This window comes from Callospermophilus lateralis, chromosome 2 (genome assembly GCF_048772815.1).
Source record: "Callospermophilus lateralis isolate mCalLat2 chromosome 2, mCalLat2.hap1, whole genome shotgun sequence".
Lineage (NCBI taxonomy): Eukaryota > Metazoa > Chordata > Mammalia > Rodentia > Sciuridae > Callospermophilus > Callospermophilus lateralis.
Window position 1 is genome coordinate 203,243,693 of NC_135306.1, and position 26,721 is coordinate 203,270,413.

At 38.1% G+C, this 26,721-nt stretch overlaps 1 protein-coding gene across 1 annotated transcript in view; it reads right to left on the minus strand.

Moving 5' to 3' along the window:
• Atl3 (atlastin GTPase 3) overlaps positions 1-26,721 on the minus strand; it is a 49,137-nt gene that overhangs the window by 10,832 nt on the left and 11,584 nt on the right. The window contains exons 2-8 of the mRNA XM_076847416.2: positions 24,083-24,297; positions 23,442-23,585; positions 16,742-16,846; positions 15,840-15,890; positions 3,073-3,129; positions 1,415-1,507; positions 151-289 (exon numbers count right to left, since the gene is read on the minus strand). Coding sequence (XP_076703531.1) covers positions 151-289; positions 1,415-1,507; positions 3,073-3,129; positions 15,840-15,890; positions 16,742-16,846; positions 23,442-23,585; positions 24,083-24,297 — 804 coding nt within the window. The remainder of the gene's footprint in view (positions 1-150; positions 290-1,414; positions 1,508-3,072; positions 3,130-15,839; positions 15,891-16,741; positions 16,847-23,441; positions 23,586-24,082; positions 24,298-26,721) is intronic.

Below are 26,721 nucleotides of genomic sequence, written 5' to 3' on the forward strand. Positions count from 1 at the left end.
CCTGCCTCACCCTCCCAAGCCATTGGGATTATAGGCCTGAGCCACCACACCTGGCCAACTATTCACTTAATTTTTAATTGACATTTATTAGTCATTACTTAATTCCAAAGATCAAGTCACATGTTTAGAGTAACAACATCTGTAACACACCTTGCAATTTCCCATCAAAATCAGGACTTGTGGCCACCTGGAGTCCTGGATGTGGTAAGAGAAAACAGGTAACATCGGAGAAACATGAGTGGATGTGATTTCGAACATTCTGAATTTCTTCATGTTGATGTTCCTTCACCTGCCAATGAAGAACAACTATTTATCAACCAAAGACTATTTGGTTTTCTTCACCAGGAACCATTAGAATGGAGACAAAGGAAAGATTTCCCAGCTGTGATGGATTACATACAACAATAAAAAAAAAAAACCTGAGAACCCCAAGAAGCAGTAAATGCATGAATGTGATTAACCATGCTTGACTCTCCCATAGCTAACTAAGAAGAGGTACTAAAGGGCTGGGGATGTGGCTCAAGCGGTAGCGCGCTCGCTTGGAACGCGTGCGGCCCAGGTTCGATCCTCAGCACCACATACAGACAAAGATGTTGTGCCCGCCGATAACTAAAAAATAAATATTAAAATTCTCTCTCTCTCTCTGCCTCTCTCTGCCTCTCTCTACCTCTCTCTCTCTAAAAAAAAAAAAAAAAAAAGAAGAAGAGGTACTAAAGAAAAAAATGAGTACACAGGCCTGGGGTTGTGGCTCAGTGGAAGAGCGCTTGCCTAACATTTGTGAGGCACTGGGTTCAAACCTCAGCACCCATTAAATAAATAAATAAATAATTTAAAAGAGTACTGCACAGTGCTTAAGAACAGAGATTCTATAGGATGGAAGGAGGGTCTAACCAGTTAATAGTGATTAAAGACTCCTGTGCTTTGGTTTTGGGGGAACAGGCTAGGTCTGTTTATATCTATGTCAAAACAAATATGAATTTTGAATAAAATAACAGAACTAAAATTCTGAATATAACATTCTAAAGACACATATAGAACCTGGTTTAAAATGTGAAATGGAGATTATAAACACACTTGGGTTTTTGCTCAAAGTTCTTCTCTACAGATCTCTGTGCATTTCATACCCAGGTTCTTTTGATTTTTTTTTTTTTTTTTTTTTGGTGGTGCTGGGGATTGAACCCAGGGCCTCGTGCATACATGGCAAGTAATCTACCAACTGAGCTATATCCCCAGCCCCCACCCAGGTTCTTTTATATCATGAATAAATTATGTTAGTTTGTGCTAAGATTCATACATATATTTAATACATTTAGTATCATTTTCAATTATCTGTTTTAAATACAACAGCCAAAGGCAAATAAGAAAGCTTTCAATACTTTTAGAAAATTCCCCAGGAGATTTTCTTTCCAATTACCTGTAAACGCTTATCCAAAAATGCCATTCCTCCTTGCAGTCCATAGCTGTATTCATAGGGGAAACTCCAGTCTCGAACCAAAAACATCAGTGTCTATTTAGAAAAAAGAGAACATATAACATGGCATAAATGCATTTTCAAGATAATAATGGCAGTAGTTCTTTGCTTAATGCTGATTTCTACAAAGGAGGCAAGGACATGTGCTGAACAATTTTTCTGTTCTATAAATGACACGCTTAAGCCAAATGTGAGGTCAATGTATCCCATCTGTTATTTTCATTCCTACAGATTAACAGAAATAAAAAAGACTGCCAAGAAAACATTAAATTTGGGCTGAAGGTAGGGCCGAGTGATAGAGCATTTGACTAGCATATGTGGGGACCTGGGTTTAAGTCCCAGCACAGAAAAAAAAAAAAAAAAAAAAGGAAACATTAAATTCAAATCTTTGCCCTAAAGGCAAGTAGGAGGCATGTAGTAAAGAAAGAAGAAAAAAAAAAATGACATGGCACCAGCTAATCATAAGATCAGATCTGTTACTTACATTAGAAAAGGAAAAGAAACAGCCAGGCTTGGAACACATCTGTAGTCTTAGCACTCCTGAGACTGAGGCAGGATGATCTCTTGAGCCCATAAGTTTTATCACCAGCCTGGGCAACATTAGCAAGACACTCAACCAAAAAAAAAAAAAAAAAAAAGGCCAGGTACACTGGCACATGTCTGTAATCCCAGTTACTCAGGAAACTGAGACAGGAGAATCACAAGTTTGAGGTCAGCCTCAGCAACTAAGCAAGACCCTGTCTCAAAAGAAAAAATAAAAAGGCCTTGGAATGTAGGCTCAATGGTAAAGCAATAAAACATCCCTGAGTTTAATCCCCAATACCAAAACAAAGAAGGAAGGAAAAGAAATAATGTTCACATATTAAGGCACCTCTAGTCTTACTGAGGTTACTGTGCTTTCTCAAGAAACAATTAGCTAATGCAGAGGTCAGCAAATGATTTCTATAAAAGGCAAGAGAGTAAATATTTTAAATAGCTCCTCAACTCTGCTACTGTAACAGGAAAGCAGCCATAGCTGACACATAAACATGTGCTATGTCCCACTAACACTTCAGCTATTGCTGATGTCTGAACTTCAGATAATTTACTTATGTCTTAAATATTATTCCTATTTTCATTTTTTTTCCCAACCATTAAAATATATAAAAACAAGGGCTGGGAGCCAGGTGCAATGGCACATGCCTGTAATCCCAGCAGCTTGGGAAGCTAAGGCAGGAGGATCACAAATTCAAAGCCAGCCTCAGCAAAACTGAAGCACTAAGCAACTCAGTGAGACCCTATCTGTAAATAAAATACAAAATAGAGCTGGAGATGCTGCTCAGTGGTCAAGTACCCCTGAGTTCAATACCTAGTACCAAAAATAAAAAATAAAACCAGGGCTGGGGATGTAGCTCTGTGGTAGAACATTGGCCTACCATGCATAAGGCTGTGTGTTCAATCCCCAGCACTGCAAAAAATTAAAATGTGTGTGTGTGTTTTTGTGTGTGTATGGCTCACAGGTCATATAAAAACAGGCAACAGGCCACATTTAGTCTGTGAGCTATCATTTGCTGATTTATTTTAACTAAAAACAAAGATTACATTCATAGTTAATAATTTACCTGGAAGGGTTTTTGGGAAATTTCATCCATTGCCAGACGACCGTATTCTGTGAAGAGCTTTAAAAAAAGAAGAGCTTTGGTTTGTAAAGCAAAATAACTTAAAATAATTCTATGTTATTCTTTAGAAAGTATTCATTTAACAGACTGGATACTACTAATATTAAAACCAAAGTTGTGGGCTGGGGATGTGGCTCAAGCGGTAGCGTGTACATCTGGCATGCGTGCAGCCCGGGTTCGATCCTCAGCACCACATACAAACAAAGATGTTGTGTCTGCTGAAAACTAAAAAATAAATATTAAAATTTTCTCTCTCTCTCTCTCTCTTTAAAAAAAAAACAAAAAAACCAAAGTTCTATAGTTTTAAAAGACCACAGAAGCTATGAACCTTAAAATAATCTTGGTGATTCCCCTCTCTCATATCCCAATTCATCAGTCAAACCAGAATCCAACCACTGAGTACTTCCACATGGGCTAGAATACTGCAACAGCCTTCTAACTGGTCTCCCCACCTCAGCCCTTGCCTCCCCATGGACTATTCTCAAGACAGCAGTCACAGCAGCTCTGCTATACATAATGTTAGAACATAGCATGACTCTGCTCACAACTCTGTCAACCTCACTTAGTATTAAAACTAGTCCCTATGTTGTGATCCAGACACATTGGTCCCTCTCACACTATGCCTCAAACACACTGGGCACAAAGCTTCCTCAGGGCCTTTATTCCGGTTCCTCCTTCTGCCTGCAGTGTTCTTGCCTATATATATATATATGTATGAATGTATGTATGTATGTGTATATGTGTGTGTATATATATATCTTGAACCTATGTATCCTTAGGTTTCAAGTACAGTGGCACACATGTGTAATCCCAGCAACTTGTGAGGCTGACACAGGAAGATCATGAGTTAAAAGCCAGACTCATGAGACCCTGTCTCAAAATAAAATATAAGGGCTGGGCATGTGGCTCATGTTTAAGCACCCCTGGGTTCGCTCCAAGGTACAAAAAAAAAAAAAAAAAAAATTCTTGGGATTGGCTCCCTTGATTCTTAAGGTCTTTACTCAAACAGTCCTTCTGAACAAACTTTCCATAACCATATACCTAAAAAGATTACAACTCTCCACATAGTATTTCCTAATCCGTGTCCTTTTTATTTTTCTAACATTAACCATTATGAGATATGAGAGAGGGGAATCACACATAATATACTACATCTCAATACTTGTCTTGAATAGTGTCAATCTTCACAACAAACACTTAAACCACAGGAGGGCAAGAACATCTGCCGGTTTTGTATTTTGTAACAAGAAGCAGCAAGAAAAGTACAGGGCCATAGTATTCATGACATTCAAATGACTGAATCAATGATTCAAGTGGAGAGTTTACAAGTACATTTACCTGTTTTTTTGTGAAGTCTCACTAAAAGTATAACAAAGTGATATTTAAAAGTTAGAAATTGGGGTCTGTCACATGACTGTAATTTCAGTGGCTCAGGAGTCTGAGACAGGAGGATCATGAGTTCAAGCCAGCCTCAGCAAAAGCGAGGCATTACACAACTCAGTGAAACCCTGTGTCTAAATAAAATACAAAATAGGGTTAGGGAGGTGGTTCAGTGGTCCAGTGCCCCCGAGTTCAATCTCCAGTACCAAAACAAAACAAAGCTATAAACTGGGGCGGGGGATAGCTCAGCAATAGAACACTTGCTTAGCATGTGTGAGGACCTTGGTTCTTTCCCCAGCACTCCAAAATAAATAAATAGAAATTATAAACTCAGAGACAGACAGAGTGTCTGTAATGTCAGACAGACCCTGTAATATCAGCAACTTGGGAGGCTAAGACAGGAGGATAGCAACTTTGAGGCCAGTCTCAACAATTTTAGCAAGACCCAATCTCAAAATAAAAAATAAAAAGGGCTGGGCTGGGGAATCTAGCTCAGTGGTAGAGCACCCTTGGGTTCAAATTCCTACTACCAAAAAAAAAAAAAAAAAATTATAAACTCACAGTCTAAAAGGGATGGGAAATAACATGACAGCAAATAGAACTATCAAAACACTCTGAAAGAGACAGATAACTGTCAAATTTTAGCTTTCTATGCCCTGTAAGAATTCTGTGAGAGGAAAGAACCAATAAGAAATAAGCAGATTCTCTTAGGAGAATCCCTTAAAGGCTCAGAAATTATCAATGTGCAGTTACCTTGCAGAAGAGATGTGAAGAATGAGGCTGACAACTATAGAAATGTTTGCAAATCTCTTCAGAGAGCACCTAAACACCCAGATTCCATCCACTCAGCCCCATGTTCTCTGGACTACCACAGAAGATGAAAGGTGTACTGTCTAGAGAGGATAAATAAACAAAAATCCTAGCCTTGGACACCAAGCTCAGATGGGCTTAGGAATGAGTCCACTACCTTACTGGACACCAGTACTTAAGTCAAAGTGAGTGAGTCAGAGACTCCCATGGAAAGCAGCACCCTTTAGTAAAGCAAAAGTTCTGAGGAGGGGGGAACGAGAGAGTTCCTACCCTCTCCAGGGAGTTCAACTCATAGCCTATCAGCAATTAAAGGCGTGGTATGTGCCTTACTCATCCACATACAACCTTACTAGCTTCAGAAACCACATGCATCATTATGGTAGGATGATCCCACCAGCCTGTCCGAGGCAAACATAAAGGATAAAACTACTGAGGAATCCCCAAAGTCGCATATTCCCAGGAAGTATTACTTGTCATGATTTGTGTTCTTTTCCATTTCACACCTATGTGCTCTTTTAACAGCTACAGCAACTCATCCCTATCACAGGGCAAAGATGTTTATGTAGGGCATAGAATTAGTGTGACAGATAACATTTGGCACCTGGATGACTGGCTGACTATTCCTTCCTCAAGGTTAAAGTGCTCATCAAGGAAAAGAAAAACACCTTCTAAAATTCATCTAAAGGCAATTAATATTCCTAAACTCAAACCCACCCATTCCATGAGAATAAGACTGGCTCTCTCCTCTTGTCTGGAAAGCCAGCTTGACACTCTCTTGGTCAGTGCTGTGTCTCTCACTGGAACAAAACATCCCAATGAAGAGTCTGATTTCTGCTGCAGCTGTGCCTTTATCTGAGTCTTCTGATGGGGAGTACAAGAACCTGCCCAGCTGGTTAAAACAAAACAACAACAACAACAACAACAAAAAAAAACACATGCTGAGGTGGGACTCCTTAGCCCTCTCATTCTACTGGAAGATCAAAGAAATCTCTGGGGAAAATGACAGCCCAAGAATAAACTTCTGCAAAGACAAATATTTAGGAGTTGTCAACAAAATAGTTAGTAATCTTACCCAATCACTATGATCCACACCAATACATAAGACCTGCCCTCTTACCAAGTTCCCACTCTTAAATACAGACACCCAAAGATCATCACACATTTGAGAAAATCCTAAAGCAGCAAAGACAAAATAATGTCCTTTTCAAATTTCTTTCTTTTCGGGGATAGGGTTGTGGCTCAGCCGTAGAGCGCTCGCCTAGCACATGTGAGGCCCTGGGTACGATCGATCTTCAGAACCACATATAAAAAAATAAGTCCACCTACAACTGAAAAAAAAATTTAATTTCTTTCTTTTCATTTTCTGTTCTTTAACACCTATTATTAATATGCTAAAATTCTCCTGAATTGATCCTTTTCTGTTGTGTGCCCTCCCTGCTCCTTCACATTCCTCACTCTAGCTCCTCCCATCCTCACTCCCCCACTCTGTTTCTCTCCCCTTCACTCCCTCCCCTTTCTCCTTCACTCCCTCCCTCCTTCCTGGTTTCTACTCTTTGTATGTTTATTCAAACTGCTGGGAAATTTTTCTCCAATTTATATTCTAACTCCTCCCCTACTGAATCTTTCATTTTTATTCTTATAGTTCTAATTTCCAGATCTTTTTTTATTTCTGAATGTTGCTCTTTAATATCATTCTGTTATTTTTCAGTTGCAACATCTTATCTCTTTGAGGATACAAATTTACCAGAAAGAAGAAAAAACCCACACTGGGCTGGGGCAGGAGCTCATTGGTAGAGCGCCCGCCTCCCACTAGTGAGGCACTGGGTTCGATTCTCAGCACCACATAAAAATAAACAAAGATATTTCTTAAAAAAGGAAAAGAAAAAGCCCACACTAAGTCACTTTACCATGAATGCATACCAAGAATACAGACCTTACAAACTCCAGAAAGAAAACACGTCACATACAAAGAAACAGGAATGATGTAACCGATGTGATTCTGCAATCTGTATTTGGGGTAAAAAAGGGAGTTCATAACCCACTTGAATCTAATGTATGAAATATGATATGTCATCAAGAGCTTTGTAATGTTTTGAACAACCAATAAAAAACAAAGAAACAGTAATGAGATAACTCAAGACTTAGCAGCAACAGTGGATACTGGAAGACAATGAAACCATACCTTCGCAATTCTAAGAGAAAATAATTCCATTCCATAAGTTTAGGATAAAATTAAAATATTCTTAGAAGACCTCAAAAAAAGTTTCCTCTTTTAGAGAATGGATAGTTAGAAGTGAATAATCCAAAGATTAAACAGGACCCAACTGAGTAAAGTGAAATGAAATTGCCAGGATGGTGGCAAAGGAAGGCTGCTGAATGAGAGCTATCCACCAGGCAAGCAAGGAGCAGTCCAGACTCCAGCACCACTCAACTCCTAGATGTAAGGAAGGCCTCCCCAGGAATGATAAAACAACCCAGAAGTATTTAGATCATGCTGAAAAGTTTATGAGTTTGAGATTGGTTGAATCCATGGATGCAGTACTTAAACAGAGACACCGATGCATATCTACCAACAAAATGACAAATAATGGCCTTTTAAAATGTTTTTTAATCTATTCTTTTTAGTTACATGACAGTAGAATGCATTTTGACATATCATACATGTATGAAGTATAGCTTCCTGTTTTTGTGGTTGTACATGATGTGGAGTTACACTGGTAATGTATTCATATATGAACATAAGAAAGTTATATCTGATTTATTCTACTGTCCTTCCTAATCCCATCCCTCCTCCCTTCCATTCATTCCCCTTTGTCTAATCCAGTAAACTTTTATTCTTCCCTCCTCCCCGCCCCCTGCCCTTATTATGTGTTAGCATCCACATATCAGAACGTTCAGCCTTTGGTTAACTGATAATAGCTTATCACTTAGCATGACAGTCTCCCATTCCATCCATTTACCAGCAAAGGTCATAAAATCATTCTTCTTTTTGGCTGAGTAATATTCCTTGTGTATACATACCACATTTTCTTTATCTATTCATCTATTGAAGGGCACCTAGGTTGCCTCATAGCTTGGCTATTATAAATTGTGCTGCTATTGATATTGATGTGGTCGTGTCACTAGAGTATGCTGATTTTAAATCCTTTGGTTTATACCAAGGAGTGGAATAACTGGGTCAAATGGTGGTTCCATTCCAAGTTCTCTGAGGAATCTCCATACTCCTTTCCAGAGCGTTTGCCTCAATTTGCAGTCTCACCAGCAATGTAGGAGTGTACCTTTCCCCCACATACTTGCCAACATTTATTGTTATTCGTATTCTTAATAATTGGTATTTTGCCTGGAGTGTGATGAAATATCAGTGTAGTTTTAATTTGCATTTCTCTATCTGCTAGAGATGTTAAATATTTTTTCATATATTTGTTGACCAATCGTATTTCTTCTTCTGCAAAGTGCCTATTCAGTTCCTTTGCCAATTTATTTATTGGGTTATAGGGGGGAGGTTGGTGTTAAATGTTTGAATTCTTTATATGTCCTAGAGATTGATGGTCTATCTGAGGTGCAGGTGGCAAAGATTTTGTCCCATTCTGTAGGCACTCTCTTCACATTTTTGATTGTTTTCTTTGCTGTGAAATTTTTTAGTTTTATTCCATCCCATTTATTAATTCTTGGTTTTACTTCTTGTATTTTAGGAATCTTGTTGAGGAATTCAGTTCCTAAGCTGACATGATGGAGATTTGGGCTTACTTTTTTTTTTTAATATTTTTTTAGTTGTTGATGGACTTTTTTTAATTTTCACTTATTTGTATGTGATATTGAGAATCGAACCCAGTACCTCACACATGCTAAGCAAGTGCGCTACCGCTGAGCCACAACCCACAACCCCATGGGCTTACTTTTTCTTCTGGTAGGTGCAGGGTCTCTGATAATACCTAAGATTCTTGATCTACTTTGAGTTTTGTGCAGGTTGAGAGACAGGAGTCTAATTTCATTTTGCTACATATGAGTTTCCAGTTTTCCAGCACCATTTGTTGAAGAAGCTAACTTTTCTCCAATGTGTGTTTATGATGCCTTTGTCTAATATGAGATAACTGTATTTATGTGGGTTTGATTCTTTGTCTTCTATTCTGTACCATTGGTCTGCATGACTGGTTTTGTGCCAATACCAGGTCGTTTTTGTTACTATAGCTCTGTAGTATAATTTATGGTCTGGAATTGATATTCCAGCTTCACTTTTCTCACTAAGGATTGCTTTGCCTAGGGCTGGGGATACAGCTCAATTGGTAAAGTGCTTGCCTCACATTCACTGGGTTCAATACCCAGCACCACAAAAAAAAAATAAAAAAGGATTGCTCTGGCTATTCTGGGCCTCTTATTTTTCCAAATGAATTTTGTGACGGCTTTTCCTATTTCTATGGAGAATGTCACTGGAATATAATAGGAATTGCATTAAATCTGTTTAAGACTTTTGGTAGTATGAACGTTTTAACAATATTAACTCTGAATAATGGTCATTTTTTTAACCAAAAATTATGATATAATTATTAGGATAATAAAAGGAGGGAAACTGTGGGTAAAGAGTGAAAGGAATAACCAGACATGGTGATACACACCTATAATCCCAGTGGCTCAGGAGGCGGAGACAAAGGGATTAAGAGCTCAAAGCCAGCTTCAGCAACTTAGCGAGGCCCTAAGCAACTCAGCGAGACCCTGTCTCTAAATAAAATATAAAAAAGGAGGCGGGCACAGTGGCACATGCCTGTAATTCCAGTAGTTCAGGAGGCTGAGGCAGGAGGATTGTAAGTTCAAGGCTAGCCTCAGCAATGGCAAGGCACTAAGCAACTCAGTGAGAACCTTGACTCAAAAAAAAATACAAAATATGGCTGAGGATGTAGTGAGTGCCCCTGAGTTCAATCCCAGGTACCAAAAAAAAAAAAAAAGTTAAAGATCAGCCTAAGCAACTTAGTGAGACTCTGTCTCACTATGGAGATGTGGCTCAGTGGTTACCCCTGGGTTCAATCTCAATACCAAAAAAAAAGCTGAGCACAGTGGCAAACACCTGTAAACCCATCGGCTTGGGAGGCTGAGGCAGGAAGATCACAAGTTCAAAGCCAGTGAAGCACTCGAAGAGCAACTCGGTGAGACCCTGTCTCTAAATAAACATATAAAATAGGGCTGGGAATGTGGCTCAGTGGTCAAGTGCACCTGAGTTCAATCCCCGGTACCTCCAAAAAATAAAAAAAATAAAAGAGTGAAGGGAATAAAGAAAACTGTATCTTAATTTTATGTATTATTAATATTTAAATTTTTAAAATACAAAATGAGGGGCTAAGGCTGTAGCTAAGTGGTAGAGTGCTTGCCTGACCTGCCTGTGGCCCTGGGTTCCATCAACAGCACAATCAATCAATCAATCAATAAAAATTTTAAAGCAGCGGTATAATCATGTTCTTATCTAGAAGCATGCCAGGCGCAGTGGTGCACACCTATAATCCCAGTGGCTTGGGAGACTGAGGAAGGAGAATTGCAAGTTCAAAGCCAGCCTCAGCAACTTAGTAAGGCTCTGAGAAACTCAGCAAGATCCTGTCTCAAAATAAAAAATAAGAAGGGCTAGGATGTATCAATGGTTAAGCATCCTTGGGTTTAATGCTCCATACAAAAGAAAAAAAAAAAAAAAAAAACTCAAAGCAGAAAACAACCAAAAGCACTACAAGAGGTTGCCTCTGAAAAGACAGCCTTGGCAGAAAACAGTAGGGAGGTTCCTCAAAAAATTTTAAAAAGAGGCTGGGCATGGTGGCCTATGCCTATAATCCCAGCAACCTGGAAGGTTGAGCCTAGAGGATCTTAAGTTCAAGGCCAGCCTGGGTAACTTAGGAAAACAAATATCCTCAGCAATTTAATGAGACCCTGTCCCTTCTACCCACCAAAATAAAATAGACTAGGGATGGAGCTCAGTGGTAAAGTGCTCCTGAGTTCAATCAGCCATACCAAAAAAAAAAAGAAAACATAACTACCACATGCTCTAGAAATATCCAAAGGAAATGAAATCAGTATGTTGAAAGTAATGTATTCCTGCATCTGGTTAAATCTTTTTTGTGTCTCATACTGTTGTTTTATTTTGTGTGTGTGTGTGTGGTGTTGAGAATGAGAATCAAATCCTCACATGTGCTAGGCAAGTGCTCTACCGCCGAGCCACAACCCCAACCCATCTCGCACTGTTCTGAAATGCTTCCTACAGATCTCATTAAGTTTATTCCATGACTTAAATATTTTGTTGCTACAGTAAGTGTTTTCCATTACTTTTTTAAATGGGCTACAGTTGGACAGGAAAGTCAAGATGCTAGTTTTTTGTAATGGGTATTCTATTTAATTTCTTAAGTTCTAAATTGTTTTCCAGTTGATTTTTGTGTATTTCTAGGCACACAACATTATTATATTCTCCTTCTTAACATTTATATTTATATAATTTGCTAAATCTACCACCAACCTTTTAAGTTGAAAAAGACCTCTAGCCATTGTCTGGTGGCCTAATGTGAGTGCTGTGGTTTATCCCCCAAGGGTTCATGTGTTGAAGGCTTGGTCTTCAGTGTTATTAGTGTTGAGGCAGTGGGACTTTAAGAGGAGCAGCCATGTGGTAGGTCTATAGGTCACTGGAAATATGAAAGGGATTAATGCAGTTCTCCTGGGACCCTAGTTAGTTCCTGTTGGCTTCTTTTCTTGAAACATGATCTCACTCCCAGACACTCCTGCCACTGTGATGCCATCCACCAGTAGGCCTTCACAAGAGCTTAGCTGATGCTGACAACATCCCCTTAAATTTCCAGAACTGTGAGCTAAATTTATATCTTCTTTATAAAGATATTCAGGTTTAGGTATTTTATTATAGTAATAGTAAAATGGACTGATACAGTAAATGAACCTATAATGAGTAAATCCATCATACCTATTTTCACCTATCCATTGATTTGATGACCCAAAGGCAGCCACATCCCCTCACCCCAGCTTCGTAGTTTATGGCAGTGGCATCCCATGGAAATAATACTCCAGATCTCCCTTCTTTCACCATGCAGATACTTCCACTGAATAATCTGTAAGTTCTGAACCCTGAAGACCAAATCCCCCTAAATTTGAGCTGCTTCTCTGCCTCCTTACTTTAACTAAAATCTGAGGGCCCTGTTTTCCCCACAGACATTTGAAACAGTGACTATTACTCTCTTTCACAAAAGGTGAGGTTGGTGACTTCCTTCCTTCTCTGTGTCACTTCTAAATCATATTGCCCATTGTGTTGCAAAAGCCTATTCCTTTTGCATCTGTTCATTCTGTATATTTACTTTCCTCTTTCCTTCATTCTTTACTGCTGTCCATCTACCAATCATCTCATCATTTCCTTCTCATTCACTGAGGACTTTGATATCTGTCTAAGGCTTTTCTTCCATCAAAGTAGGCATTTACATTCAATCCCTGCCTCAAAACCCCTTGCTATTTGACCTCCAATGGTCTTTTTCACTCCAGTATATCCACAGCTTGGACTCTGTCACCCATAACTGTTTCACTACCAAAGTCAAACAAATTCAAACATTCTGCTCTGGCTCCTTGACCTTGTTTCAGCTACTGAATCATTCCTATTGCTATTCTTTGCCCTCACCAAGGTTTCCATTCCAAAGACCCCTCTGCTTTATCTTACAAACACAGGTCCTTTTCCAAAATTCCCTCTCTTATTCCCAAAACTTACAAGTTATCCATAATATATGCTTCTATCTCAGCCCAAAAATCCTTCCACAACAAACCTATTATTGTAGCATAAAAGATAAAAGGTACTTTCATGAGAATATTTACTGTAGAGAAAATAAAAATTGCATATCACTGGGAAAAATCTCCAAACTTTAATGTCTCCAACACTTAAAACTACATCCAGTTACTGGAACTCAAGAATATAAAGTAATAGTGCTCAGCACTAGTTTATAAAAGTCTTAAAGAAAATGTGATTTTTTAAAAATTGAGTTGAAAGAAAGAGAATGTGGCCAAAATGAAACTAGGAAAGATACCAGAACAAAAAACAAATACCTTATTTCAAAAATTACAAGAATTAAGCAATTTGAATTTTGTAGGAACTATGAGCATTTGCATTACTAGGGAAGAATGAATGAAATTAACCAGGAGCAGTGCCACACACTTGTAATCTCAGCAGCTTGGGAGGCTGAGGCAGGAGGATCACGAGTTCAAAGCCAGCCTCAGCCAAAAAAAAAAGTGAGATGCTGAGCAACTCAGTGAGACCCTGTCTCTAAATAAAATACAAAATAGGGCTGGGGATGTGGCTCAGAGATGGAGTACCCCTGAGTTCAATCCCCAGTATCCACAAAAAAAGAAGTGAATGAAACTTAAAACATCATAATTGATAATGAAAACCATGTTAAATAGACTGTATAGACTGTGCTGAAGAACAAAGTAAAGCTTGGATGTAATACAATAATCCGGAAAATAATACAGATGTCTAAGAATTACATTAACACTCTGAAAAGATGATTCAGAAGTGTGTAACAGTTCTCCCATAAAAGAAACAGCAACAGGAAAGTCAGCTGGAGAGCTGTTGTGAGACCTCACACAAGATAAGATCAGTACAGGAGTTGCAGGACTGTGTAAGACAAAAAGCAGCAGAAAGATTTATGCTGAAATGATTAGAGAAAGACATACTTAAACATATCTTGAATTTGAAGAATCAGCACATGATGAAGCTCTTGAAAATAGTTATCATAGGAAAATTATGGAACTGTATCTTATTTTCCTTAACTATCTGTTATGGGTCAAATTGTGTCCCCCAAAATAACATGTTGAAGTCCTAACACCCAGCACCTATGAGTGTGACCTTATATGGAAACAGGTCTTCATAGATGTAACCAAGTGAAGACAAGGTCATTGGGATGGACCCTAATCCAATATGAAAAACAAACCTACACAGAGAATGCCACGTAAAGACACAGACATACAAGGAAGATATAGCCATGTGAAGACAGAGACAAAGACTGATGTGTTACAAGAGACTGAATGTCCAGGGACACCAAGGATCACGAGCAAACCACCAGAAGCTAGAAAGAAACAAAAAGAGATTCTACCCACCAGTCTTCAATTTCTTTGGAACGATCTGCCAACATCTTGATTTCCAACTTCTGGCCTCCAGAAATATGAGACATTTAATTCTATTTGTTTTAAGCAACCTGGTTTGTGGTCTTGGACATCTTAACACACCACCCTACCTATTCATTCACATCTCTCTCACTGACTTGGCTACAAAATCTAAAAAGATAAGAACCAGGGGGTGCTGGGCCCACTCTCAACTGTTAGAGTGCTTGCCTCACATGCACAAGGTCCTGGGTTCAATCCCCAGCACCACACACACACACACACACACACACCAAAAAAAAAAAAAAACAAGTCTATATCAAACACTGTTATATCTATAGTGCTTGGCCCTATACACTGCACAGGCAAGCATTTGAAAAACCTGTGACAGGAAGGAGTAAATTTCAGATAATATGGTGACAAACTTAAGTTTTGATAGAAATGTTACACAGAGCCACAGCTCTCAACCACTCATACATAAGTAGAATACCATCAATTAAACAGTACAAATAATTGTACTTACTATTTAGTTACTTAATAACTAAATAATATTTAGTTATTAAGGGCCAATATTTAACAATGATCTTGTTTTATTAAAAAGACTAGACAATATATATAATTCAAGGGAATCCCTCTCATAACTGATACACTCACTCACTTGAATTGTCACTGGGGGAGGTAAAAGTAGAGAAGCATGCTAAGAATTGCATCCAACCCTAGAATACCCACAAAAAAGTGTTTTACAGGAAAAACAGATAAGAACTGCTATGAAGAAGTCACTGAATAATAATTGTAGTAACAGTAATAATAATAGTGGTTAGCAACTGTTAAACATTAGAAAACACTACTTTCCAGGCACATAATTCTATGCATTTAACAAATACTAATTTATTTAACCTCACCTGTATTACTGCAGTAACTCCATAACCGTTCTCACTGAATGCATTCTTGCACCCCTAAACATTCTGAACCCAGCAGCCAGTGATCCTTTTACAGTGTCAGATAACATCACTCCTCTGCTCAAAACTCCCTATGGCTCCCATCTCCCCGACAAGAAATACCCAAGGCCTGGTGTGAACCTGATCTCACCGCCTCTCTGACTTTATCATTCAGCCCCTCCCATCACACCCTGAAACCCCTTCTTGCTGCTCTCTCTCCTTTAACATCTCACCCAACATATACTTGAAGCTCTTACTCATCCATTTTCTTTCTCTTCCCCAATCTGTAACACCTTTCCTGCTGACCACCATTGCTCCACCTCAGCCATAGACATCAGTGTAGGATTACTAAGAACCAAATGCTTCAGGTTTCAATCATTTGCTAAAAAACTATTCAGTTCTCATAGTTTTCTTACTCTTAAAACTTTAAGTGATAGATTATGATGTTAAAATATTTATAATACATACCTGCAGCTGTTGAAGATCATCTTCCTGAATGTTCTGGGACAAATTATAAATCTAGAAAACAAAACCCAACTTGATCTATTCTGACTTACTTCAAACAAATCCCAAATAAGCCTAAAGCATTCAAAAAGAAGTTTGGACACGGACTGGGTTGTGGCTCAGCGATAGAGTGCTCACATAGCATGTGCAAAGCCCTGGGTTTGATCCTCAGTACCACATAAAAATAAATAAATAAAATAAAGGTATTATGTCCAACTACAATTAAAAATTGAAAAAATAAAAAGAAGAAGTGTGGACAATTAAAGGCTTGCGTATAAGAAAGTAATTCAAACAGTAATATTATCTGTCTTTGAGAAAAAAAAATACAAGGTTGGAATAAAAAATTCTTCCTTTACATTATAAAATATAATTTTCCTAAGTTCTTACCAAATCTACATTTCCTACATAAAAGATATAATTTCAATTTCCAAATTTTGGACCTTTCCTAGAACATATTACATATGATTATCACCAAAGAGGAAAAATAATTTAGCCCCCCTTCTTGAGCTAAGAGTTTGTCTTACATCTATAGTCTAAAAAGAACATTTACATATCATCACAGGAATTTTTTTTAATAGAACAGTTAACTAAAACTAGATTGACTGGGCACACTGGTGCACACTTATAATCCCAGCAGCTCGAGAGGCTGAGACAGAAAGATCATGAGTTCAAAGCCAGCCTCAGCAAAAGCAAGGTGCTAAGCAACTCAGTGAGATCCCGTCACTAAATAAAATACAAAATAGGGCTGAGGATGAGGATCAATGATTGCGTGCCCCCGAGTTCAATCCCCCGTATCCAAAAGAAAAAAAAAACTGATGGCCTCCCTTTATCCTATTTCCTCTTATTTTAAGTTAAGTGGTTTTTACCTGAACAGAACTAGTCATGGTGCTTAGAGCGAAAATGGTGGCACAGTCTTTCACAGTTGACTGGCTGTCAAAAGCCCCTTGTGTGTCCATCAGAATAACTGCAACCTAAAAAAATAAATACAAATAAAATGTGTTGAAGAGAGAAAATGTAAAGGACAGATTTGTTTACATGAGCCTCAAGCACCCACTTAGTGTCTATTAGAAAAGAACAATTATTCAGGTACCTTGCTTTGACCAGAGCACTTTGCTGGAGAACATCTGTTCTGACCCGGTGAGATGCCACAAAACAGAGGCATACAAGGCAACACAGGAGGAAAATTGCCCCACCAATCAAAACAGCCAACACTGTCATCAATCACCTCACTACCCCATCAGTCGTTCAATGGTTCTTCATTGTTAAAAAATAAATTCTAAAAACTAGGTAAGTGTGGTGATGCACGCCTGTAATCCCAGATACTTGGGAGGCTGAAGCAGGAAATTCATAAGCTAAAAGTCCAGCCGGGCAACTTAGCAGGACCCTATCTTTTAAAGTTTTTTTTGTTTGTTTGTTTGTTTTTTTAGTTGTAGATGGACACAATATCTTTATCTAGTATTTTTTTATGGGGTGCTGGGGATTGAACCCAGTGCTTCACGCATGATAGGCAAGCACTCTACCACTGAGCCACAACCCCAGCCCCAAACTCCTTTTTTAAAGGCCTATGGATATAGTGCAGTAATATTGCCTCCGGGTTCAATAACCAGAACTGGGAAGGAGGGGGTTCCAGGGGCAACTTTTGTAGTTATTAGGGCACTATTAAGAAAGTGAGGGGTTGGGGTTGTGGCTCAGTGGTAAAGCACCAGCCTAGATGTATGAGGCACTGGGTTCAATCCTCAGCACCACATAATAAATAAATAAAGATATTGTGTTCATTTATAACTAAAAAATAAAAAAGAATCAAAAAAAAAAAAAGAAAGTGAAAAGGCAGGCTGGGGCTGTAGCTCAGTGATAGAGTGCTTGCCTCAAGGGGTGAGGCACTGGGTTCCATCCTCAGCACCATATAACAATAAATACATAAAAGATATTGTGTCCATTTACAACTAAAAAAAATAAATAAAAGTGAAAAGGCAACACACACACACACAAACACACAACGAGAAGGACTAGTATCTAGAATAAATAAGAAACTATACAACTTAAAAATAAAGATTACACAATTAAAACAGATTTTTTTTTTTTCAGGACTGATGATAAAACGCACAGCCTCAGTCGGGAATTGTGGCTCATGCTTGTATTCCCAGCAGCTTGGGAGGCTGAGACAGGAGGATCGTGAGTTCAAAGCCAGCCTCTGCAAAAGCTAGGCACTAAGCAACTCAGTGAGACCGACTCTAAATTAAATTCCAAATATGGCTAGGGATGTGACTCAGTAGTTGAGTGTCCCTGAATTCAATTCTCAGTACCCCCCAAAAAAGATATAAGCATCAAATGTTGTCAAGGATATGAAAACTAAAGCCTCCTGTATTGCTAGTGAGAAAAATAGGTTGGTACAGCTACCTTGTACACAACTGTTCAAGGCAGCATTATTCACAATAGCCAGAAAGTATAAACAACCCAAATTTCCATCAACTGATGACAGAGAATGTGGCATATTCATAAAAATGGAGTATTATTTAGCCATGGAAGGAAGTAAAATATTGATGCATACTACATCATAGATGAGCCATGAGGGCACTGAGCCTAGTACAAGAGGGAAAACATGAAAAAACACATAACACTTCATTCATGTGAAATGTCACAGACAGAGTCATGAAGAAAGTAGAGTAGTAGTGGCCAGTGGTTGACAGAAGAGGGAAATGGGGACTGACTGCTAATGGATACTGAGGTTTCTTTTTTTCTTTTTCTTTTTTATATATATTTTTAATTGTTGATGGACCTTTATTTTATTTGCTTATTTATATTTGGTGCCGTCTCACACGTACAAGGCAGTGTCTTACACGTACAAGGCAAGCGCTCTACCACTGAGCTATAACTCCAGCTCCCTGGGTTTCTTTTTGATGTAATGAAAAGGTTCCAGAATTATATGGTAGTGATACCTGCACAGCTTAGAAGTATATTAAAAAACACAAAATAGGGGCTGGGGATATTCTCAGTTGGTAGAATGCTTGCATGCACAAGGTCCTGGGTTCAATCTCCAGCATCACAAATAAATAAATAAATAAATAAATAAATAAATGATGCTTCTAGATGATTAATTTTCTAGTGTTAATTGTATCTCAATAAAAAAAGAGTTAATCCTGGGATGCATTTGCTAACTAGAAAAACTAGACTAAAAAAAAAAAAGCAAACAAGGGGAAATACTACAGAAAATTTCTTTGAGGGGAAGGAGTTGGAAGAAATGGTATTCTCATACCATATAATGGAATAGTAAACAGCCATAACCACTATCAAGAACATCTGTCAGTAGCTATAAAGGGTATTCTCAAGAAAGGGGAAATGAGCCTTCCTACTCCGAGCAATTCCACTTCACAGTGGCTTTCTAATGTTTTTGGCTGGAAACCATGTGAGAAATATACTTTATACCATAATCAAATAAATACACTTGTACAAAAAGCTGAAACCAGATTTTTATGCACACTCCACTATGAAAATTTCTATTCTGTTCTAGTTCTTTAAAATGTTTTAAATACTGGTTATGAGCCAATAGATTGATTTTTCTACCTCTAACAGAATACTAACAATTTAAAAAGCTGTGGCTTCAGCTAGGCATGGTAATGCACACCTATAATCCCAGCGGCTTGGGAAGCTGAGGCAGGAGGATTGAGAGTTTGAAGCCAGCCTCAGCAACTTAGCAAGGCATTTAGTAACTCAGCAAGACCCTGTCTCTAAATAAAATACAAAAAGGGCTAAGGATGTGGCCCAGTAGTTAAGTGCCTGTGGCTTCAATCCCCAGTATCAAAAAAATTTTTTAAAAAGCTGTGGCCTCGAGACACAATTGCAATTTTACTCAACAAGATATTTTCAGGATGTTCACTTTAACAAAGATTATAAAAAAGGAAAAGGAAGCAATGACAATTATGAAATGTTGTATATTCTTAGGATGTTTAATATGTAAGTTCCAGATCTTAATAATTACTGATGTTGACTCTTAGTTAAAATGCAAAAGCAAATAAAAAGAATTCTCCACTTTTTAAATCACTTAAGTTTCCAGGCTATAATCTCCCTGAGTATTTGAAAAAGAAAATCATACTAAACTTTATTTTGGCTAACATATAAAGAATTGTTATCGGGCTGGGATTGTAGCTTAGTTGCTCAGTTGCAGTATGCTTGCCTCGAATGTGTGAGGCACTGGGTTCAATACTCAGGGCCACATAAAAATAAATAAATAAATAAATAAATAAATGTATCCATCTACAACTAAAAAAAATTAAAAAAAAAAAAAAAGAACTGTCATCAATATGGCATATATCCAATATAAAGCATTCCTGATCCTGCTGAAAGTTTTAACAGAATGTATTTTAAGAGAAGGAAACATAATGGTGAGATAATACTACATATCTGTTAGAATAATGAAAACCCAAAACACTGACATCAGATGCTGGTGAAGATGTAGAGTAAAAGGAACCCTTCATTCATTGTTGGTGGAAATGCAAAATGGTACAGCCACTCTTGAAAGTAGTTTGGCAGGTTCTTACAACACTAAACACATTCTCTATTAATAATTCAGCAATCATGGCGGGGGGAGAGAGAGAGAAAAATAGATATTGGTTGATTGATTTAACTGCAAAAATTTGGAAATAACCAAGATGTTCTTCAGCAGGTGAACACATAAACAAATGATGATACCTCCATACAATGAAATATTCAACAATAAAAATAAGCTATCAAGAAATACAAAGATATGGAGGAACCTTAAAAGCACATTGCCAAATGGCTACATGCTGTTTGAGTCCAACTATATGACATTCTGGAAAAGACAAAACTATGAATAAGTAAAAATATAGCTGGGAGTGGTGGCACACACCTATAATCCCAGTGACTTGGGAGGGTGAAACAGGAGGATCACAAGTTCACAGCCAGCCTCAGCAATTTTAGCAGGTCCCAAACAACTTAGTGAGACCCTATCTCAAAAATACAAAAGGATTGGAGAGTAGTTTAGTGGTTAAGCACCCCAGGTTCAATTTCCAGCACTAAAAAAATAAATAAAAAATAAAAATATCAGTGGATGTCTGAAATCTGGGGAGACAAAAGAGGAGAAAGAAAAAAACAGGTAAGTCAGAGAATTTTTAGGGCAATTTTTATTCTATATGATCCAAATGGTAGAAAAACACCTTTATCCATTTGTCAAAATCCACACAATGTCCAACACAATGAGTAAACCCTGATGTAAACTCTGAGCTTTAATTAATGACAAGAGATAAAGACTGGTTCATTAAAGTGTAATCAATATATCATACACATCAGTGGGTAACTGACAGAGAATCGTAAGTGTGGGAACTCTACTTTTCAAACTATTTTCCTGTAAACCTAAAACTGCTTTAAAAAAATTAAGTTTAGTCATGTATAATAATAAAAAGTTTCTAGAAATTTAAATAAATTTTAAAAAATTTAAAATTTAAAAAAAAATAAGTTTATTGCTGGCACAGTGGTTTATGCCTAGAATCTCAACTATTCAGGAGGCTAAGGCAGGGAAATCACAAGATTGAGGCAACCCAGGGAAACTTCAAGAAATTTTGTCTCAAAATTTAAAATTAACGGTTGGGGATGTGGTTCAGTGGTTAAATGCCCCTGAGTTTAATCCCCAGTAAAAAAAAAAAAAAAAAAAAAAATTAAGTTAAAAAAAAAAAGGGTGGCTGGTGATATAGCTCAGTGGTAGAATGCCCCTGGAGTTCAATCCTTAGTTTAAAAAAAAAAAAAAGGGCACGGGTTATAAAACTATTAATATTTTTATTTTTTATTTTTTATTTTTTTTGAGAGAATTTTAATATTTATTTTTTAGTTTTCAGCGGACACAACATCTTTGTCTGTATGTGGTGCTGAGGATTGAACCCAGGCCGCACGCACGCCAGGCGAGCGCGCTACCGCTTGAGCCACATCCCCAGCCCCTATTAATATTTTTAAAAGGCAAAAACCAAAATGATAACAAAAAACATGGAGCGTCATAAAAGAGTCAATTCAACAGGATAAAAAAAAAAGAAGGACCTACAAATATCAAAAATTAAAAACAAAGCTTCCTTACTACTAACTTCCTAGAAATGTCCCAAAATGTTAAGAATCAATAGTCACGGGGCTGAGACTGTAGCTCAGTGGTAAAGTGCTTGCCTCACATGTGTGAGGCACTGGGTTCAATGCTCAGCACCACACAAAAATAAAACAAAGGTATTCTGTGTCCATTTACTATTAAAAATTTTTTTTTTTTTTAAAGAATTGTGGCCGGGCACAGTGGCACATGCCTGTAATCCCAGCAGCTTGGAAGGCTGAGGCAGGAGGATCGCAAGTTCAAAGCCAGCCTCAACAATGGCAAGGCACTAAGCAACTAAGTGAGACTGTGTCTCAAAATAAAATACCAAATAGGGCTGGGGATGTAGCTCAGAGGCCAAGTGCTCCTGAGTTCAATCTTCGGTACCAAAAAAAAAAAAAAAAAAAAAAAGTCAACAAATAAAATTTACATAAATTTCTTTAAAAAAAAAAAGAATTGTGTATCACCTGGGCAAAGTGTTACATACCTGTAATCCCAGCAACTCAAGAAAGAAACTAAGGCAGAAGGATCACAAATTCAAGGATAGCCTCAGCAACTTAGCAAAGCCCTAAGCAACTTAGTGAGACACTATATGAAAATTAAAAAAAAAAAAAAACTTTAAAGTCTAGGAATGGGGGGTTGGGAATATAGCTAAACTGGTAACATGCTTGACTTTCATGCACAAGGCCCTGGGTTCAATCCCTAGTACCACCAAAAAAAATAAGGCTAGGAATATAGCTCAGTAGTAAAGCATAACTGGGTCCAACCCCCAGTAGCCAAAAACAAAAACAAAAACAAAAAAATTGTGTATCAACTCTTCAGCTCCCAATCCTAAATTAGAACTTAGATTAGGGAAAGGTTGAAACTGAACAACCAGAAAGGGGATGTGAAATCTTCTGAGTCTGGAAAGACTCAGGCACAAACAGCTACGAAGGCATAGGGCTAAAAACAAGGAATGATTGATGGTATAAAGTCAGTGTAAGAAATACAAGACCTGCTCTCCCAATCATATAAGTTGTAAAGAGGCTCTGCAACTGCAGCTTATTAGGTATGGATGCCACCAGATGGGAAACTTACTAGGGCTGGGGAGTGAATGCCCACCTTCTCCATAGTGAGATAGCCTACTGCCCTCTCTCTAATCAGTTCTCACAACAATGATAGCAGGTATGTGCCACTCATGACGTGAACAGGGACAAGAAGTAAAAAATAGAGGTAACATTCTTAACAGTGAAAGCAAAGCCTCTAGAAAGTGAAAACTGGGAGAGGGAAGAACACATTGACAGCTACTTCCTGTTAGAAGCCTTACAGAAGAATCATGTAGTTGAACTTTTACACGTTATGTCCACGTTATTTTTAAACCATACACTTACAACACTTTAAAAATAGTGATTAAAAATAGTATTTTTTAAATGAATTAACACAGTATACTTAAAGTTCACTTTTTTGTTGTTTTTCTTTTCTTTTTGTTTTTTTGTTTTCATCCTTACCTTCTTCCCACCTGGCTTCTCCACAGTGAAAACATCACTCCAGATCTGAATCCCAGTGGTTTCTGGGTCAGAGCCTCCTCGCCATGAAAATCCTGTTAATGGTTCTTCTGGGTCACCCAACCAATTTGAATGGCCACCTTCCTTCTAAAGGAGAAATAAGACATTTCCATTAATTTGCCATTTTTTTCCCCCATTCATTACTGGAGATCAAACCCAAGACCTTACCTCATAGATACAAGGCAAACACTCTATTACTGAGCTATACCCCAGACCCCTCCACTAAATCTTTTTTTTTGCGGGGGGAAGGGGAAGGGAATAACCAGAGATTGAACTCAGGAATCCTTTACCACTGAGTCACAGTCCCGGACGGTTTTTTTTGTTTTTTTTTTTTTTTTGTATGTGTCTGAAACAAGATCTAAGCAACTTAAGACCAAATTGCTGAGGCTGACCTAGAACTTGTGATCCTTAGCCTCAGCCTCCAAAGTTGCTGGGATTACAAGCAAGGCCTGTAGCACAGCCTGGGCCTCAATTAAATCGAAAACAAGTAATTTTACACATCAAGGATAATTCAAGAGCTTATTTTGCTTTTCTGGACATAAAAGTCTCATTTCTCATCATGAGATAAACTAATTATCCCTTACCTGAGAATATAAGTATCGCAGCATAAAATCCAGAATGAAGGATTTGCCCTTTCGGAAGGCACCAGCCACTGACACAACCACCACATCGAGATCTCGGATATGGTCCTGCAGAAGAATGCTAGCCAACGCTTTTTCTTCTAGCTCAAAGGAATGCTGCTCTTTCTGAACCAAAACAACTTGCACTGGACCAGGCTTTCCGCTTTCCATGGCATCACCTATGTTAACGTTGTGAAAAAATATTAGTTTTAAACTCTTTTAAACACACATACATACACAAATATAAACATATATATAGACAACATGTATACATATAAAAGTTATTATTTACCGTACTACGGATTGAACCCAGTGGTATTCTACTACCTAGCTACATCCCCATCCCCAGTCCTTTTTTTTTTTTTTTTTAAAGAAAGAGTGAGAGTGAGAGAGAGAGAGAGAATTTTTTAATATTTATTTTTTAGTTTTCAGCGGACACAACATCTTTGTTTGTATGTGGGGCTGAGGATTGAACCCAGGCCACACGCATACCAGGGGAGCGCGCTACCACTTGAGCCACATCCCCAGCTTTTTTTTTTTTTTTTTGAGATAAAGTTTCACTAAGTTGCTCAGGCTCGACTCGAACTTGGGATCTCCTCCTATCCTAGCCTCCGTGCTCACTGATTCCAGGTTTGCACCACCACACGGAGCTTAATACATTTTAACATGGAAAGAGCAAAAACTTCTTAAACAGGGCACAAATACACTAATCATAAAAAGTGAAAAACAACCCAGGTGCAGTGGTGCACACCTACAATCCCAGAGGTTTGGGACGCTGAGGCAGCAGGATCTTGAGTTCAAAGTTAGCCTCAGCAACAGTGAGGTATTAAGCAACTCAGTGAGACCCTGTCTCAAAATAAAATACCAAATAGGGTTGGGGATATGGCTCAGCGGTCAAGTACCCGAATTCAATCCCCAGTACCCAAAAAACTAAAAATAAAAAACAACAAATTTAGACTTCATTAAAATGAAGAATGTCCATTAAAAAATTCCAATAAACAAGTAAAAGCCATAGACAAGGAGAAAATATTCACAATATCTATTTTCAAAGGACTCACATCCAGAATCAGTAACTCTATAAGAAAAAGACAGTCCATTTTTTTAAAATAATAATAATGGGGAAAGACTATGAACAGGAATTTCACCAAAAAAAAAGGGATACCCAATGGTCAAAATCATTACTTATCAAGGAGATGAAAATTAAAACTCTTGCCCACGTCCTGCGCAGGGGAAGGAAAGGGTTTCCTTCCAGAGGGATGGGCTAGCTGAGAAATAGAAGCTAAGAAAAGTAGTACCATAGAGCACTTGCCTAGCATGTGTGAAGCACTGAGTTCGACCCTCGGTACCACGTAAAAATAAACAAACAAAATAAAAGTATTGTGTCCATCTATAACTAAAAATTAAAAAAAAAAAAAAAGTAGTACCATAAAATAACCACAGAACACAGAAATGTACAGTTTCAAAGCCAGGACAGCGATAGGCAAAGCTGACCAGATGGATCTAGCTTGTAACAAAGAAGGGAGCCTATGCTTACTTTAGTTATATCAGGACACATCAAAGAAATTCTATAGAAAGTTCTTCACCAAAACAGGTGGGGGCAAGTATGCTGCTGGGTCCCTAGCAGGTCATGCCCATCTCCCATATTGCATGAGACCTCTTAGCAGAGCTTGGGGGAGAGGACGGTTTGCTTGCTTACATTTGGGCAATCTTACCCAATGGGACTGCCACAGGATGTTCCCAATACCCAGATCTACCCCCTCAGTGGCCATCATGCTGAAACAGGTCTTCACACATTTCACGATGGCTTCCCGCATAAAACCACATCCTGCCTAGCAGAACAGCTAAAAATTTTCAAGTATGACAATATCAACTAAGGGAAAGGATATGGAACAACTGGAATTCTCGTGCATTCTAATGGGAGTATAAAATAGTACAAGCATTTTGGGAAACTGCCAGTGCATACTAAAATTAAACATATCCTAGGATCCAGAATTCAAGCCTAGAAAGCTTGAATAAGAATGTTCACATCAGCCTAACTCAAAGTTGCCCAAAAGTGGAAATAACACAAATGTCCATCAAAGGGTGTCATCTGCCACTGCAAAACCTTCTATATATGTCATTTAATCTTCAGAACAACCCTATGAGGTAAATAATATGTCCCGTTATAAAAACGAGGAAACTAAGGCTTAAAAAAGCTTTAGTATCTTGCACAACAGGTCCCGGAGATAAGTTGGAAAAGATCTTTTCACGTGGCTATGTTTTGCAGATGATTTTTTGGGAGGGGGTACAGCAGTGGGGATTAAATCCAGTGGCACTCTACTACTGAGCTACATTCCAGACTTTTTATTTTATTTTGAGACGGGATCTCACTAAGTTGCCTAGGCTGTCCTGGAACTTGCCATCTTCCTGCCTCAGCCTCCAGAGTCACCAGGATTACAGGCATGTGATACCTCATCCAACTTGCAGATCATTCTCAATAACTGTCAACATTTCAGGGGCTATTAATTCTATAGTTTAAAAGTAAGAATTAACAAGTACTTTCTCTACCAGAGTTGAAAGCACAAAGAAATTTGCTTTGAAATTCAAAGCCATTTAGTAATTGT